Source organism: Herpailurus yagouaroundi, unplaced genomic scaffold (assembly GCF_014898765.1).
Source record: "Herpailurus yagouaroundi ecotype Mexico unplaced genomic scaffold, PumYag 180, whole genome shotgun sequence".
Classification (NCBI taxonomy): domain Eukaryota; kingdom Metazoa; phylum Chordata; class Mammalia; order Carnivora; family Felidae; genus Herpailurus; species Herpailurus yagouaroundi.
This window is the reverse complement of record NW_024412411.1, coordinates 21,528,614-21,545,394: the sequence shown is the minus strand read 5'-3', so window position 1 is coordinate 21,545,394 and position 16,781 is coordinate 21,528,614. Positions and strand designations below refer to the sequence as shown.

The 16,781-nt window shown below is 38.2% G+C and overlaps 1 protein-coding gene across 4 annotated transcripts in view; it reads right to left on the bottom strand.

Annotated features, from left to right (window-relative positions):
• The window catches only part of DEUP1 (deuterosome assembly protein 1), an 82,860-nt gene that overhangs the window by 19,666 nt on the left and 46,413 nt on the right, over window positions 1-16,781 (bottom strand). For 2 of the 4 annotated variants that reach the window (XM_040489611.1, XM_040489613.1), the window contains 3 exons: window positions 14,934-15,188; window positions 11,802-11,888; window positions 1,114-1,137 (listed from right to left, as the gene is read on the bottom strand). In XM_040489611.1, the coding sequence (XP_040345545.1) occupies window positions 1,114-1,137; window positions 11,802-11,888; window positions 14,934-15,188 (366 nt within the window). The remainder of the gene's footprint in view (window positions 1-1,113; window positions 1,138-11,801; window positions 11,889-14,933; window positions 15,189-16,781) is intronic. The other 2 variants (XM_040489612.1, XM_040489614.1) reach the window with 2 other exon arrangements.

Here is a 16,781-nt window from a genome sequence, read left to right as displayed (position 1 = left end):
TTAGCTAAAATTTTCTTCCCTCAAAGTTTAGGGTTTTGTAGTATTAATCCATTGCTTCATTCTCGAAATGGCAAAACTTCCTAGTACTTACTTACTCTGGCATGCCAGCATGAGGCCAGTTAAATTACTGCAGTGTCTGAAGAACAGTATTTTATGTTACACTTTTTCTTTTAAATTCACGTATGTTCAACAATAATAGGCTAACAAAGTACTTCTACAGAAGGACAGGCTTTAACCATGTTTTTGTTTTATGGTTAGTATATTAATTTTTAATACATAAATGGATGTTTTAGATTGTTGTGAGGGTAGTAATTTTTTATGCTATTATTTTATTTGGCAAACTTCACGGATGGTGAAGGGCAGATGAGCAAATGAGTCTTAAAAATTACCACCAATTCTGAATTCTGATGAAATCTGATTTTACGGCACGTTTCTTAGATGCAGGAAAATGTAATAAATATGCTCACGGGCCTAAGTAAATATGGAATCACAAAAAAAACTATCATGAAAAACTTGATTTCTCATTAGCTACCCAGGGAAATACAGGTAAACACCTCATACTTTTCTCTAACTGTTTTTGCACAAATCCAAGGGGAACGTCTTTCTCAGAGCCACTTCTGTTACAGTTTTTTTTTTAAATTTTTTTTTTCAACGTTTATTTATTTTTGGGACAGAGAGAGACAGAGCATGAACGGGGGAGGGGCAGAGAGAGAGGGAGACACAGAATCGGAAACAGGCTCCAGGCTCCGAGCCATCAGCCCAGAGCCTGACGCCGGGCTCGAGCTCCCGGACCGCGAGATCGTGACCTGGCTGAAGTCGGACGCTTAACCGACTGCGCCACCCAGGCGCCCCTCTGTTACAGTTTTAAAAGCATCTCTCTGAGACCCGAGGAAGAGTTACCAACCAGGCGGGCAGTTCCTTCACATACTCAATGGAGGGAAAGGGGAGCTGCCATAGCTTGGAGCAGGGGACAGCTAATGACTGAGGGCAGGTCCCTACCACTGGGTGAGGGCCTTGTTTAAACTTTCTTTCCCTAAGTGTGATAAACAGGGCGCTTCACAGTTAGTCAAGTGGAAAAATTCCCAAAGTTCTAGTTATTTAGAAATGACCTACCTTAATGTCAGTGATTTCACTTGTCTGGAAAGGAAAAAGAATTGTTATTCGAATATTATGCAAATACCACATATTTTAGAAGCCCTAAAATAATGATGTAAATATTTTGTTTCTTACTGCCTGGGGTAAAAATTCAGCACCAATCCTTTAATTCCATGTTTATTTATCCATTACAATTATTTCAGAAAGAATTAACTATCTAATTGTGGGATTTGAACACATAACAGATAGGAGTTTTCTTTAGTATGAAATCTTTAAACTAATGAGTGCTACATAAAGTAACAAAATAGATTGTATACTTTTTAACAAATTCTTTTTAATGTTTATCTATTTTTGAGAGAGAGAGAAAGAGAGACAGAGAGTGAGCAGGGGTGGGCAGAGGGAGGGGGAGACACAGAATCTGAAATGGGCTCCAGACCCTGAGCTGTCAGCACAAAGCCCGACGCAGGGCTCGAACTCACAAACTACGAGATCATGACCTGAGCCGAAGTCAGAAGCTTAACTGACTGAGCCACCCAGGCGCCCCAGATCATACGCTCTTAAAGAACAAAGAATTATATTTGCTCTTTTTTTTTTTTTTTTTTTAATTCAATAGGCACTTGAGATTTTTCTCTTTGGGGAGTGGCTTGACTATTTCAGTTACCAAAGTCAATTATAAATCTTCACATACAAAAAAAGAGAGAGCACTGATAAAGTTAACTTTCTATATGAATTACAATTCAACATAAAGCATATATGATTAAATACTATTTTAATAAGGCATCACACTGAAGGCCACACATCAATGGCACTCCATTTTATGATATCCATCCAATTAACCACTCTTTAAACAAACACATGTTGTATATATATGTGCTAAGTGCCACAGAGGTAATCAAGTACCAAAAAGTGACCCTGCTCTCATGGAAAATACAATAAAACCGAGTAGACTAAATTAACATGTATGAAAAAATAGTGAATAATATAGATAAAGTATAATTATATATTAAATTATGCTGCACCAAGTATAAACTCAAATGTTTCTGAATCAATGAATGGCAACTGAGATCATGCAGAAGGTGAGATAAAACAACACTCTGGCAATCTCTCATGATGTGAGCAATAATTCCCATGAAAGTTTACTCATGCCTCTTACACTACAGGTGAGACCCACAAATCCACAAGTATTCATCGAGCCCTATCCTATACCAAACCCTCTATGAAGAAGTATAAAATATAGTCCACTTCTCCCATCAAGAAGTCTACGACTGATGAGACAAAACATACATACACTAAGCAGTTAAAAAAATAAAGGAAGACAATCCAAAACTCAGTGCTAAGGAAAAGCATTCAGGTGGAGGATATATAAAGGATTCATTCATTCATTCATTCATTTGTTCACTCACTCACTCATTCATTTGTTCATTCACTCATCTAACAAAATATTTTTTCACTGCCTCCTATGTTCAGGCACTGTACTAAGTGCTTGGATATAATGGTAAACTAGGACCGTAACTGCCCTCAATGGGCCTACTGGTAAGGGGATGGGTAGCTGACAAGAAACAGGTAATTTTAACCCTGTACTATGATGGGTGTTAAATAAAGGATGTTATGGTGGTTTCTAGGAGGGACACTTAGCAGAGCAGAGGAAAATCAAAGAAGATTTTGTATAGCATGTAAAATTTATGCTGAGTTATCTAAAACATTAACAGGGCATAACTATGTGGAGTGGGAAAAGGGAATTTTTAGGTAGAAGGAAAGCATGTGTGAAAGCCTGGAAGCAAGAAAGAGCATGAGACGTGACCATCACATATGCAGATGAGACTGAGACAGGTCTAGCTCTAGCAGAGGGTTTGTTGTAGGTCACTATAAGGGACACAAAGTGGGAGAGCCAGATTAAGGAAGCCATGGAATATAAAGAGTTCTAACCTCCTATTGGAAATTGAGCACATGTTCTTGATAGGAAGAAGAACACAAGGAAAGGTTGCGTCTGGGATAAGAAGGGGAGAGCTTAGAAGCCACGAGGTAATCTAGAGGAGGTAACTTGGAGTGGTTGACGGATCTATCCTTTAAGGGAAAGCATGGAGCCAGAGGCACAAGAGCCAACAGCAAAACTGGGGGAATGAGGAGAGGCAGGAACAGTAGTGGGAGGAGCCAATGAATAAAACAGAAGAAACAGAGAGAACCATAGGATATTATAGCAGTATTATGCATTTGGAGTGATCCAAACCAACTTACAAGCTACATGATCTTAGGCAAGTTACTTAAAAACATAAAGATTCCATTCCTTTTTCTGTGAAATGATATCATCATACCCAACCACCACATACTTGTTATAAGGATAGAGACACTATGTATGTAAAGCGTCCAGCAGATTACAAGGCATGGAGTAAATACCCAATACATTGCAGATCTTTGTTATTATACAGTTCTCCAAGTTTCCCTGACTCTCCCTCATCGCTGGTCTTTGTATATTCTATTCTTTCAGCATGACTCTTTCCCACCAATCTGTATGGCTGACTGCTCCCCAGATGCCTTTTATTATCCCACGACAGGGTTAAGTAATCCCTATCAGTGCCCCTGAATTCTGAGCTTTCCTATTACTCTTCAGCATAAGTGTCCAGTTAATTGTCCATATCTACTAATAATTGGTCTCCTTGTACTAATATTAAGTTTCCTAAGTTCAAGGATCTAGTCTGACTTATTCACAATCTTGGCATACTGTCAGATACATAGTAGGTATTCAGTAAATATGTATGGAATGAATGGAAACATTCCGTAGTGATTGTGGCATGGTATAGATAAGGAACAGAACAAAGAGCTCAGAAAGTAACCCACACACATACAGTCAACTGATCTTTAATAAAAGCACCAAGGACACAGTGGGGAAAGGATAGTGTCTTCAATAAATATTGGGAAAACTGGATATTCACATGCAAAAGAATGACACTGGACCTCTATTTTATACCACTCACAAAAAAAATAACTGGAAGTGGATTAAATACTTAAATATAAGACCTGCAACTGTAAAACTCCTAGAAGAAAACAGAGGGGAGACAGATATTTGATATTGGTTCCGGAAATGATTTGTTGTATTTGACACCAAAAGCACAGGCAATAAAAGCAAGAATAGACAAGTGGCACTATATAAAACTAAAAAAAAGCTTATTGCACGGCAAAGGAAACAATCATAGAGTGAAGAGGCAACTTCATGGGAGAAAATATTTGTAAACCGTATATCTGATAAGGGTTTAATTTCCAAAATATATAAGAAACTCATACAACTCAGTAGCAAAACAAACAAAATAAAACCCACACACAAATAATGCAATTACAAAATGTACAAAGGATCTGAATATACAGTTTTCCAAAGAAGACCCATAAAGGGCCAAGAATAAGAAGTTATGTGAAAAGGTGATCAACATCACTAATCATCATGGAAACGCAAGTCAAAACCACAGTGAGGCATCACCTCATACCTGGTAGGATAGCTATTAACAAAAAGGCAAAATATAACAAGTGTTGGTGAAGATGTGGAGGAAAGGGAACTCTTGTACACTGTTGGTGGGAATGTAATCTTGCACCATCATTATGGAAAACAGTATGGAAGTTCCTCAAAAAAACAAAGATAGAACTACCATATGATCACCAATCCCACTTCTGGGTATATATCTAATGGAAATGAAATCAGTATTTAGAATAACCATCTGCATTCCCATGTTATTGCAGCATTATTCACAATAGCCAAGGTATGGATGAGTGGATAGAGAAAATGTGTTATTTGTGTATATATACTTATATACATACACAATGGAATATTATTCAGCCATAAAAAAGAAGGAAATCCTGCCATCTGCATCAACATGGATGAAACTGGATGCTAAGTGACATAAACCAGAGAAAGACAAATACTGCATTATCTCACTTATACGTGGAATTAAAAAAACAAAATGATATTGTAATAACTTTGTATGGTGACAGGTAGTAACTATACTTATGGTGAGCACTGCATAGTGTACAGAATTGCCAAGCCACTATGTTGCACACCGGAAACTAATACAACATTGGATGTCACCTATACTTCAATTAAAAAGAAGCCAAATTCATAGAAGTAGACAGGAGGATGACAGTTGCCAGGGGCTGAGGGGTAGGGGAAAAGGCCAGATGTTGAGTCAAAGATGACTAGGTTCATTTATAAGATGACTAGGTTCTGGGGATCTACTATTCAGCATGATGACTATAGCTAATAATACTGTACTATACACCTGGAATTTGCTAAAAGGATAGATATTAAGCATTGTCACCACACGTACACACACACACACACACACACACACACACACACACACACGTTATAACTATATGAAGATGGATGTGTTAATTAACTTGATTGTCGTAATCATCTCACAATGTATATACACATGCAATCACATTGTACAATTTAAGTATATACGATTTTATTTGTCAATTACACCTTGATAAACCTGGGAAAAAGGTTAAGTTGTAAGAAACGAAGTTGAAACTGGCTCATTGACTTGAAACACGAGTGCTAGTTTCCCTGTGGGACAAACATTTTCTAATATTCTCATGAGGAGCGAGGGAGCCTTGGAAGTTGTTGGCATCCTGTTGCATCTCCCTGTCCCATATTTATTTATTTTTTTAATATAATTTATTGTCAAGTTGGCTTCCATACAACACCCAGTGCTCATCCCAACAGGTGCCCTCCTCAATGCCCATCACCCACTTTCCCCTCCCTCCCACCCCCATCCACCCTCAGTTTGTTCTCTGTATTTAAGAGTCTCTTCCGGTTTGCCTCCCTCCCTCTCTGTAACTATTTTTTCCCCCATATTTATTTCTAACCCTTCACTCCTGAGCCAGGTGTGTGGGACTCCTGTCAGGGAGAGCTGGTGAGGAATCTGTCCCTCCCCAGAGCCAAGCAGGGCCACTTATCCTGGGCAGGTCTTGGCTGACAATTTTGCCTGCTCTCCCTGATCTCAGAGACCAAACCCACTCTACTCTGTGACTGTGAGAGTACGTTTGGGAAGAACGGTAAGAGAATATTTCATGGCAATTGATGGGATGCAGCAAAGTTATAGCCAAAAGAACACATACAGCTTTAAAAGGCTTCACAATCAAAAACATATAAAATTAAGAAATTCAGTGTTTATATTAAGAAATACAAAGAGCAACAAAATAAAACAAATTGGGAGGAGGAAATCGATACAAGCTAAACATTATGAAATTAGAACGAATAGATGAAATAATAAATCCAAAAACCAACACTTTTAAATACTAACAAAATACATAATCCCCTTGTGTGCCAGGCTTTAAAAAAGGACAGAGAGCTAAACTATACAAGCTTAGGAATAAGAAAGGAAACATGGACATAGACTATAGAAAAGACAAAAAGAATTATAGGATATTACTACCTTTGGTAACAAGGAAACAAATTGGAATGTGTAAAAATTTCCCAGAAAAATACAAACAATCAAAGCAACCTAAGAAGAAGTGAAATCTGAAAATACCAAGTATGCTAAAAGAGAATGGAAAGGTAATTGTAAATATACTTCACTGAAACTTCAATGTCCAGATGGTTTCACAGCTAAGCTCTTTTTAACCTTTAAAGAATGGGTAATTCCAATATTATTTAAACTATTCTAGATAACTCCTAAAGATGAATACTCCCAATTTTTGTTATAAAGCCAGCATAACTTTAAAACAAGTAGAAAGAACTGTGTATAAATCTCATTTATATACACAGGTCATAATTTCTGTTTTTAAATGTTTATTTATTTATTTTGAGAGACAGCGAGAGCATGAGAGAAGGGAAGGGCAGAGATAGAGGGAGAGAGAGAATCGCAAGCAGGCTTTGCACTGTCAGCACAGAGCCCGACGTGGGGCTCGATTCCATAAACCGTGAGATCATGACCTGCGCCAAAACCAAGAGTCAGACACTTAACCAGTTGACTGAGCCACCCAGGCACCCCCGCAGGTCACAATTTCCTAAATAAAATATTGTCACATAGAACCCAGGCATATGTTGAAATTGTTAGAGTATGACTGTTATGGGTTGAATTTTCTCTTCCCCTCCCCCCACAAAAGGTATGCTGAAATCCTAACTCCTATATATCAGGATGTGGCCTTACTTGGAAAAAGGATCTTTACATAGGTAATAAAGTAAAGATGAGGTCACTAGGGTAGGACCTAATCCAACATGACAGGTATTCTACAAAAAGGGGAAATTTGGATACAGAGACAGACACCCATGGAGGGAAGACCACACGAAGAAACTGAAAGTTGGCCGTGAAGACAGAGACACAGGAAGGGCGCCATGTGAAGATAGGACGATGCATGTATAATCCAAGGATTGCCACAGATTGCTGGCAAATCACTGGAAGCTATAAAGAGATAAGGAAGAACCCTCCTCCACAGGTTTCAGAGGGAGTATGGCCCTGGTAACACCTTGATCTTGGACTTCTACTTCCAGAACTATATGACAATAAGTTTCTATTGTTTTAAGTCACCCAGTTTGTGGTACTTTGTCATGGAAGGCCCAGCAAATGAATACAATGACCAAGAAGGTTCATTCCGCAAATTCAAAGATGGGTCAATATCAGGAAATCTGTCAACCATACTCTATCATACATCAACAAATTATAGACAAAACCACATGATGTCATAAATGCTGAAAAGCTATTTGATAAAAGCTGGCAGCAAATCTTAAAAACTCTAAGTAAACTAGGAATAAAAAGATAGAAGACCATAGCCCAAGAACAATAATTATTCTAAACAGTGAAACTCTAAAACAATTTCATCTAGAATCAGAAATTAGACAGTTTTCTCAGCAATCACTCTTATTATTTAATATTCCCTTGAGGGTTTAGCAAATGCAGTATGACAAAAATAACTGATATGAACAGTAGAAAAAAAAGAGCTAAAACTATCTATTTTTGTTGAAATGATAGTATATCTCAAATATCCCTAAGAGCCTCTAGTAAATGCCTACTAGAATTTAAAGACAATTTGGTTTTTTTACTATATTGGAAATAAGTTCTTAGATATGGAAAAAGGAAAATACTTCACTTACAACTGTGACAAGAATTATAAAATACCTGAGCATAATTTTAAAAGAAAGGCACAGAACCTAAAGAAAGAAAATTGTAAGGTCTTATTGAAGAGCATAAACTGAGATATGAAGAAATGGAAAACGATGTCATATCCTTGGATGAGAAAATTTACTATCATGAAAGTGCCAGTTCTTTCAAAGTAATATGTAAACTTATTTTGATTCCAAATAAAACCCAACAGGAAATTATCTGGAGAAATGGGATAGGGGCGCCTGGGTGGTGCAGTCGGTTGGGCGTCCGACTTCAGCCAGGTCACGATCTCGCGGTCCGTGAGTTCGAGCCCCGCGTCGGGCTCTGGGCTGATGGCTCAGAGCCTGGAGCCTGTTTCCGATTCTGTGTCTCCCTCTCTCTCTGCCCCTCCCCCGTTCATGCTCTGTCTCTCTCTGTCCCAAAAATAAATAAACGTTGGAGAAACGGGATAAATTGACCTTAACCTTCATATAAAAATTTAAATTGGGTTCTTGTTTTATATCACATGTAAAACTGTAATTCAAATGGATTAAAAGCTTAGATGGAAAAAGACACAAATCTTTGAAGACATTCTAACAACGTATACTGTCTAGAAGTTGGAAAAACCTTGTTATTCTAGGAAGAAAATTCAGAAGCTGTAAACAAAAAGATACACGTTTTTGACAAATGAAGGTTTAAAACTCTGTGTATGGTAGGGGTGCCTGGGTGGCTCAGTCACTTAAGCGTCTGACTTCGGCTCAGGTCACGATCTCATGGCTTGTGGGTTCGAGCCCCGCGTCGGGCTCTGTGCTGACAGCTCAGAGCCTGGAACCTACTTTGGATTCTGAGTCTCCTTCTCACTCTTTCTCAAAAAAAAAACAAACATTAAAACTTTGTGTATGGCAAAAAGATATCATAAATAAAATCACAAACAATAAATTAAGGAAATTGCTGTTATAAAGTGACAAGAAAAAGACATCCCAACAGAAAAATGAGCAAAGAATATAATTCATAGTACATTGCCAATAACATACAAAAATATACTCACAGTATCCAGGGAAATAGAAATTCAAGTACTACTGAGAAATCACTTTACACCCATCAGACTGCCAAAAATTTTAAAAAGCAGTAACACCTATTGCTGGTAAGGAGGAACATAAAAGGTATGCACATACAGAGATAGTAGAAATATGATTTGACAACAAATGTTTTAAAATTAAAACATACATATCCTTTTTTTAAAGTTTTTAAAATTTATTTTGAGGGAGAGAGAGAGAGAGAGGGTGTTTGCAGCGTGGGGGGGGGGGGGGCAGAGAGAGAGGAAGAGAGAATCCCAAACAGGTTCCGCTGTGCTTTCAGTGTGCAGCCAGACACGGGGCTCCATCCCACAAGCCATGAGATCATGACCTGAGCCGAAATCAAGAGTCGGACGCTTAACCAACTGAGCCACCCAGACACCCCTAAAACATACATATTCTTTCAATCAGCAATTCTTTTCTTAGGAAGCTGTTCAAAAATGTATGTATGAAGATTTTTTTTTACAGTATTGTTTTACAGTATTGTTTATTTATTATACAGTAGAAACAGAGTTGAATTAATGACGAATGAATTGATCCCGAAAAATAGTTGAATAAATTTTGATACATTCACGTCATGGGATATTATGAAGCCATTATACAAAATGAAATAGACCTAAACTAGTTGATTTATAACGATTCGCAAAAGATATTGCTGAGTGGACAAAAACAAGATGGAGCAAAGTATGCATAATGTAATCCAATTTATAATAAAAGTTAATATATGACTATATACATGTATGTATAGATATTAGTTATATGACTATACACATGTATGTATACATATTCACACGCATGCATACACATATATATGAATTAATATACATGAAAAGTACAAAACAATACATACTGAACAGTTAACATGTGTTATCTGGTGGAGGAGGTTATGAGGTGGGTAGGGAAACAGAGCAAAGGGGAGAAGCAAGAACAAAAGACTGCACTAAAATCACTAGTATGTAAGTTATGATTCAATTTACTAAAAATTATATATATTTTACGTGAGTATATATTGATTTTCCTAAGAAATTACCAAAAAAAAGATGTTTTTCTTCTGTCTTATACAGATGTTGGTGATACAGAGTCAAAAAGCAATTTAGAATAATGTGTATATTATACACTTATTTCTGTAAAGGGACATTTAACTCCTCCCTTCTATATGTGTGTGTGAGCAAGAAAAAGTGATAGAATGCTACATACTAGTTTGTTAGCACTGGATATCTCTGGATTCCAAATTGGGATTGGGGAAAGCAGTGGAATAATTAGCTTCTTCTTTACAGATCTTTATGCGTTTTATTTCTTGAAAAAGCCAAAAACAAATAAGTGAACAAAACCAAACGCCCATACAAACCAGGGTGAAGCAGGCTCAGCGTGAGCTGTGATGAGGCAGAATTCATACCTGAAAACATTTAGTTTTTTTAAAAAAAACGACAAAACCACCACAAAGACCATTTTGTGAGAGGGGGAAAAAAAAGATTTTCATGAGGGCAGGACTCAGTTCAAATTTTTGTGTGTTGAGCGTTTATAGGAACAAACGCCAGACGTCACACAGATGTTATGTAACAGACTGGGAAACCATGTACACTTCACTTTTTATCTGTCTATCCTTTGATTACACAATCTGGAAGCAGGGCCAAAGAAGGCAGAATGCTTGCGGAATGCCTCTAACTCTTTGATGTTAGGATACTTACTATTATGAGAACAAGTACCTACTATCACAGAAATCTAGAATCATGGAGAACCCCTAGTCTAACTTCCTTGTGTCATAGCTGAGGAGACTGAAGCCAGGTGAAGCAATCACCATAGTCATCTTTTATCCTCTCGATTCCCCCAGTGGCGGAAAAATTATTTTATTTCAAAATTTTCTCTCAGAGCAAATAAATGTTAAACAAGTAACGACAGTATTTCATTAGTTCAATAAAGAAAAGTTCTTATATTTACATATAAAAACCAACCTTCAACTGCTATATTAAGCAATGCAGAGCCGTTGGTTAAAATCACAAGGTCAATCCTCAATCATTCATTTCTTCATCCTTCCTTTCATTCAACCAACATTCACTGAACCCTACTATACCCCTGACATTGTGAGGTGCTGGTGGTACACACTTCAGTAAAATGTGGCCCCTGTTCACCACCTAGTGGGGAAGTGTCAGGCTACAAAACAAGCGACACCAAAATATAAACCCAGTGTGGATGGCACAACTGATTCTCACTGGAGTTTTAGGGGCGGCTTCATCAAGGGTACGGTTGACACATGAGTCAGGCCACGAGGATTTCAGAGGCAACCGTGAGAGCAAAAAAAAGCAAGGAAGTGGCATGTTTGAGGAAATGATCAGCCTGTAGCCCAATCCAAGAAAAGAACAGAGGAGAAAACTAGAAATTCAAATGTTCTAGCCTGAGGATAAAAGTAAGTTTAGTCCAAGTACAAGATAATTTGCTGCCCCCACTGCTGCCTGCCTGACGCATGGGACGTGCTTAGCAAATAATGTCTGGGCAAGTCCTGACCAAGTACGTAGTATCTCGGTTCAAGTTACTGAATAGTTTCAGCATTATTAATTACCATGTACTGTCCGGGGTCCAAATCTCCCATCATCCCTTTCAGGTGTGTGTTTTCAGTTCTGACAGCTTTGTATCTCATGTCTGAGACCTGGAAGGGGATCAGTAGGAAAAAGTGAGTGTAAAATTCATAATAAAAGCTCACAATTGTATTAAAATTAATTTTATTCACATAAACATTTTCTAAGGGCAGTGAAGAGAAACGCTTCTTAGGCACTATCATTCCAAATCAGGTATTTGCATTCAGGTCTCTCTTTGGCAGCCCCACTTTACCCTCCTTTCCTGACCAGTGCTAAATTAAAAACAGATACTGACAATAATGATGTTCTTTCCCATACCAAAATTCCGTATCACTTCTATTTTCTATTGTATGCCAATTATTACCAGAAAAACCACTATTTAAAACATGCTCGAATAACACTGCCCATTGAATTCTTCACTACCTCATTTTTAACAATATGCAAATATGACTTTGATGTTTAATTTTGTTCTAATATTTCTGCCAAACGGCTCTCTTTTTGTGTGGCCGCTTCATTTTGTCTAATTTATTTATTTTTCCCTGATTTTTTCTACTTAGCAGTACTCAGAAATAGTATCTTCTCTTTTATTTACATAGGCTCATTTCTATATAAAACATTTCCCTTGAAAAGATTTACTTTTGTAGATTACAAACTATATTTTCCTTAACAAAAATCTAAAAATACCAAAAAATATAAAGGTGAAAATAAAAATCATCCATAACCAAAAGACAGTCTCTTCAGCAAATGGTGCCGGGAAAATTGGATGGCAACATGCAAGAAAATGAACCTGGACCACTTTCTAACACCAAACACAAAAATAAACTCAAAATGGATGAACGACCTAAAACGTAAGAAAGGAAGCCATCAAAATCCTAAAGGAGAAAACAGGCAACAACCTCTTTGACCTTGGCCTCAGCAACTTCTTACTTGACCTGTCTCTGGAGGCAAGGGAAACAAAAGCAAAAATGAACTATTGGGACCTCATCAAAACAAAAAGCTTCTGTACGACAAAGGAACAATCAGTAAAACTAAAAGGCAACCGATGGAATGGGAGAAGATATTTGCAATGACACATCAGATAAAGGGTTAGTATCCAAAATCTATAAAGAACTTATCAAACTCAACATCCAAAAAACAAATATTCCCGTGAAGAAATGGGCAAAAGACAGGAATAGAAACTTCCAAAGAAGATATCCAGATGGCTACAGACACATGAAAAGATGCTCAACATCATTCATCATCAGGGAAATACAAATCAAAACCACAATGAGATACCACCTCACACCCGTCAAAATGGTTAAAATTAACAACTTAGGCGACAGATGTTGGTGAGGATGTGGAGAAAGAGGAACCCGTCTGCACTGCTGGTGGGAATGCAAACTGGTGCAGCCACTCTGGAAAACAGTGTGTGGTTCCTCAAAAACTTAAAAACAGAACTACCTTACGACCCAGCGATTGCACTACTAGGTATTTATCTAAAGGATACAGGAGTGCTGATTCGAAAGGGCACATGTAACCCAATGTTTATAGCAGCACTATCGCCAATAGCCAAATTACAGAAAGAGCCTAAATGTCCATTGACTGACGAATGGACAAAAATATATACAATGGAATATTATTTGGCCATCAAAAAGAATGAAATCTTGCCACTTGCAACAATGTGGATGGAACTAGAGTGTGTTATGCAAAATAAGTCAGTCAGAGTCATATGATTTCACTCATATGTGGAATTTAAGAAACAAAACAGATGGACATAGGGGAAGGGAAGCAAAAACAAGATAAAAACAGGGAGATGAACCATGAAGAGACTCTTAAATACAGAGAACAAACTAAGGGTTGCTGGTGGGGTGTTGGGGCGGTGGGCTAAATGGGCGATGGGCATTAAGGAGGGCACTTGCTGGGATGAGCACTGGGTGTTATATGTAAGTGATGAATCACTAAATTCTATTCCTGAAATCATTATTACACTACATGTTAACTAAGTTGGATTAAATTTTAAAAATTTCATTTAAAAAAAAAATCATCCATAATCCAGTTACCCAGGTCACTGTTCACACCTGTAAAATATCTTTTCCTATCAGGTACAACCACTGCCACTATCCCATCTATGCTGTTTTCCTGTGTATTGTACAAGTTGATCAGTTGAAGGTTTATAATTGGACAAAGGCCAAATCTCTTCTTGTTTTTATAATACACAGGATTTAAATAACCATCTTATTTACGAAGTGACCCTTAAATGCCCAGAAAGTTATTGAATGGTGCACGCAAAGCCTCCTGATTTGGGATTTAAAAAAGCAGGTAAACCTTACACTTTTTAATCACCAATTTGATGATGAGTAAAGTGTTGAAGGAATTTCAAACAAAATGGAAGGAAGGAAGGAAGGAAGGAAGTTAGGAAGGAAGGAAGGAAGGAAAGAAACGGAAGGAGGGAAGACTTTGAAGTTCTTGCAGTATTTTAACAGTAGAACATTATAATTGCAGTTTTTTACCATGAACCATGCTGTGCGTTGAGTCAATGTTCAGTAAACATGGACTAATTTTCATGTTTCGACATCTATTTTTAAAAAACCCCCAAATAAATATATAAAATGGGGGGGGGTGCCTGGGTGGCTCAGTTGGTTTAGCGTCCAACTCTTGATTTCGGCTCAGGTCACAACCTTATGGACTGTGAGCCCCGCATTGGCCCCTGCACTGACAGCACAGAGCCTGCTTGGGATTCTCTGTCTCCTTCTCTCTCTGTCCCTCCCCCGCTCATGCACGCTCTCAAAATAAATAAATAAACTTAAAAAATATATATCTCATATACATGTATATGTACATGGGGGTGGGAAGTATCCATGAAAGGCTGGAATAGAGGCCTTTTTTTAAGACAAAAATTCTAATGGGATATAGAAAACAAATTCAAGAAAAAATCTTTGACTAGAGCATCCTGTGGGAGGCGATCAAAATACAGGTCACGAGAAAATGTTAGGACGGAATTTAATGCAATTATCTTGTGCTGTCACTTTTTCCCCGGTTCTTTTTTGATGACACTTCGCATTATTTCGCAAATGATGCTAGCCTCAGAAACAATAGCAAGAAATGCAATGGCTTATGAATCAATGATGAAGACTTACTATCAGAGCCGAGCAAGACAGTGACCTGGACAAGTGCTGTCCTGCCCGCTTGCATACCTGCTGTTTTGATAACATTTTTTCTTTTATTTCTAACTCCATTTTTAACTGTCTTTCCAGAAAGGCAGCTTTCTTCATGATAGTTGCTATAGTGATCTCCTTCTGATGAAGTTCCTCTGTTAGGTCCGAGATTTCATTCCTCATTCTCTCCTGCTCAGAACCATGGCACTCTTCCTCCTGATACAGTTGGCTTCTTATCTGCAGCAGATACATTCCAGCAAATATCAACAGATCTTTTTCTCTAGAAAGTGGCTTGAAGCTTTTGTTAGCCATGCTCAGCCTTCCCGTCCTCCCTTAAACCTTTGGCAGGCCCCACTTTATCCTCCTTTTCCAATCAAGGCTGAACGAAAAACAGATACTCACAATAAATGACTGATTTACTTGTCTCCTTTCAAATTCAAAATTCCATTTCTCACTTCTATTTTCTATTATATGCACATCACCACTTACCACTGATCCTACTTTGACAACCACTTTGACAGGAAGGTGGAGAAAACATCAAGCACTGAACCTCCCGGCTTCATTGAGATATAATTAGTATTCAAAAACTGCATGTACTTATATACGATTTGGTGAATTGGACATACATGCATGCTACTATCACCACAACAGATGTAATAATCATGCCCATTACCTCCAAAAGATTCCTTGTGTTCCTTTAAAAAAATTTTTTTCGTGGTAAGAACGCTTAACATGAGATCTACTCCTTTACAATTGTAAGTGCATAATATCTTACTGTCAGCTATAGGCCCTGCTCTATAACTTCACTCCACACCCATCACACAACCACTGCAGAATGTGTGACGGAAGAGGTCAGGACTCACTACCCAGAGGTGGATGGACCAGGCATGTTTTTTAGGGAGACAAAAACTGGCTTAGAATGGTTAGGTGCCTTGTTCAAGGTCATAAAGCCATTAACTGGCAAAGCCAGGACTAGAACCTAGGACTCTTGGTTTTAAATTCAGGGCTTTTTTTTTTTTTTTTTTTTTTTTTTTACTACATTGTGGGTACTGTTTGTGACTGAATGCTATGTTTTTCAGAATCACGTTATAATAAATTTCAAACTTCATGTATCCATGAAAATGCATCACCTCCTGCCCTTAAGCCTGTGGAGTCTCCTATTCTTAACCACAGTTAGGCCTTCCCTGTCAGCAACCTCTGGTTCACCTTGGGCTCCTCCCCACCCTGTCCCACCAAATACAGTCAGGCAGCAAATTCTGTCCCTTGCACTTCTAAATCTCTCCTCTGCTCTGCATTTCTACTATCACTGTCTTAGTCCAGCCTCTTAACCACCTTTCTAGAAATCATTAACTGTGTCTAATTCTTGAGATCTGGAGATAAAGTACCCAATCGCCAGTCTCAAGAAGATCGTGGTCCGTTGGGGGAGACGAAAATAAACAATCAACGTCAGGGGTGTGTAGTGGAGGGATGCTTAACCCAACCTGGGGATGTCAGGATGGGCTTCTCAGAGGATGGGACGTCAGACAAATACTGAAGGATGAATAGAAGCCAGACGGAAGGCAGGGGTGGAGAAGGGCTCCCAGGCAAAGAGTGAAGAGTAGGGGTGAGAGAGAATGCAGACACAGCGAAGCAAGAGGAGTCTGGAATGGCCGGGACTTGGCGTGTTGTGAGACATGAGGCCGGAGAGGTTGGTGGAGTCCATCCACAAAGAGATTTATATGAATTTCTCCAGGGCCCTTACTTCTAAAATTGATTTTATTTTCATTTCATCTTTAGACATTTCAGGATATATCTGTAAAAGAATAAGGGCACTCTCTTTCTCTTTTTAAA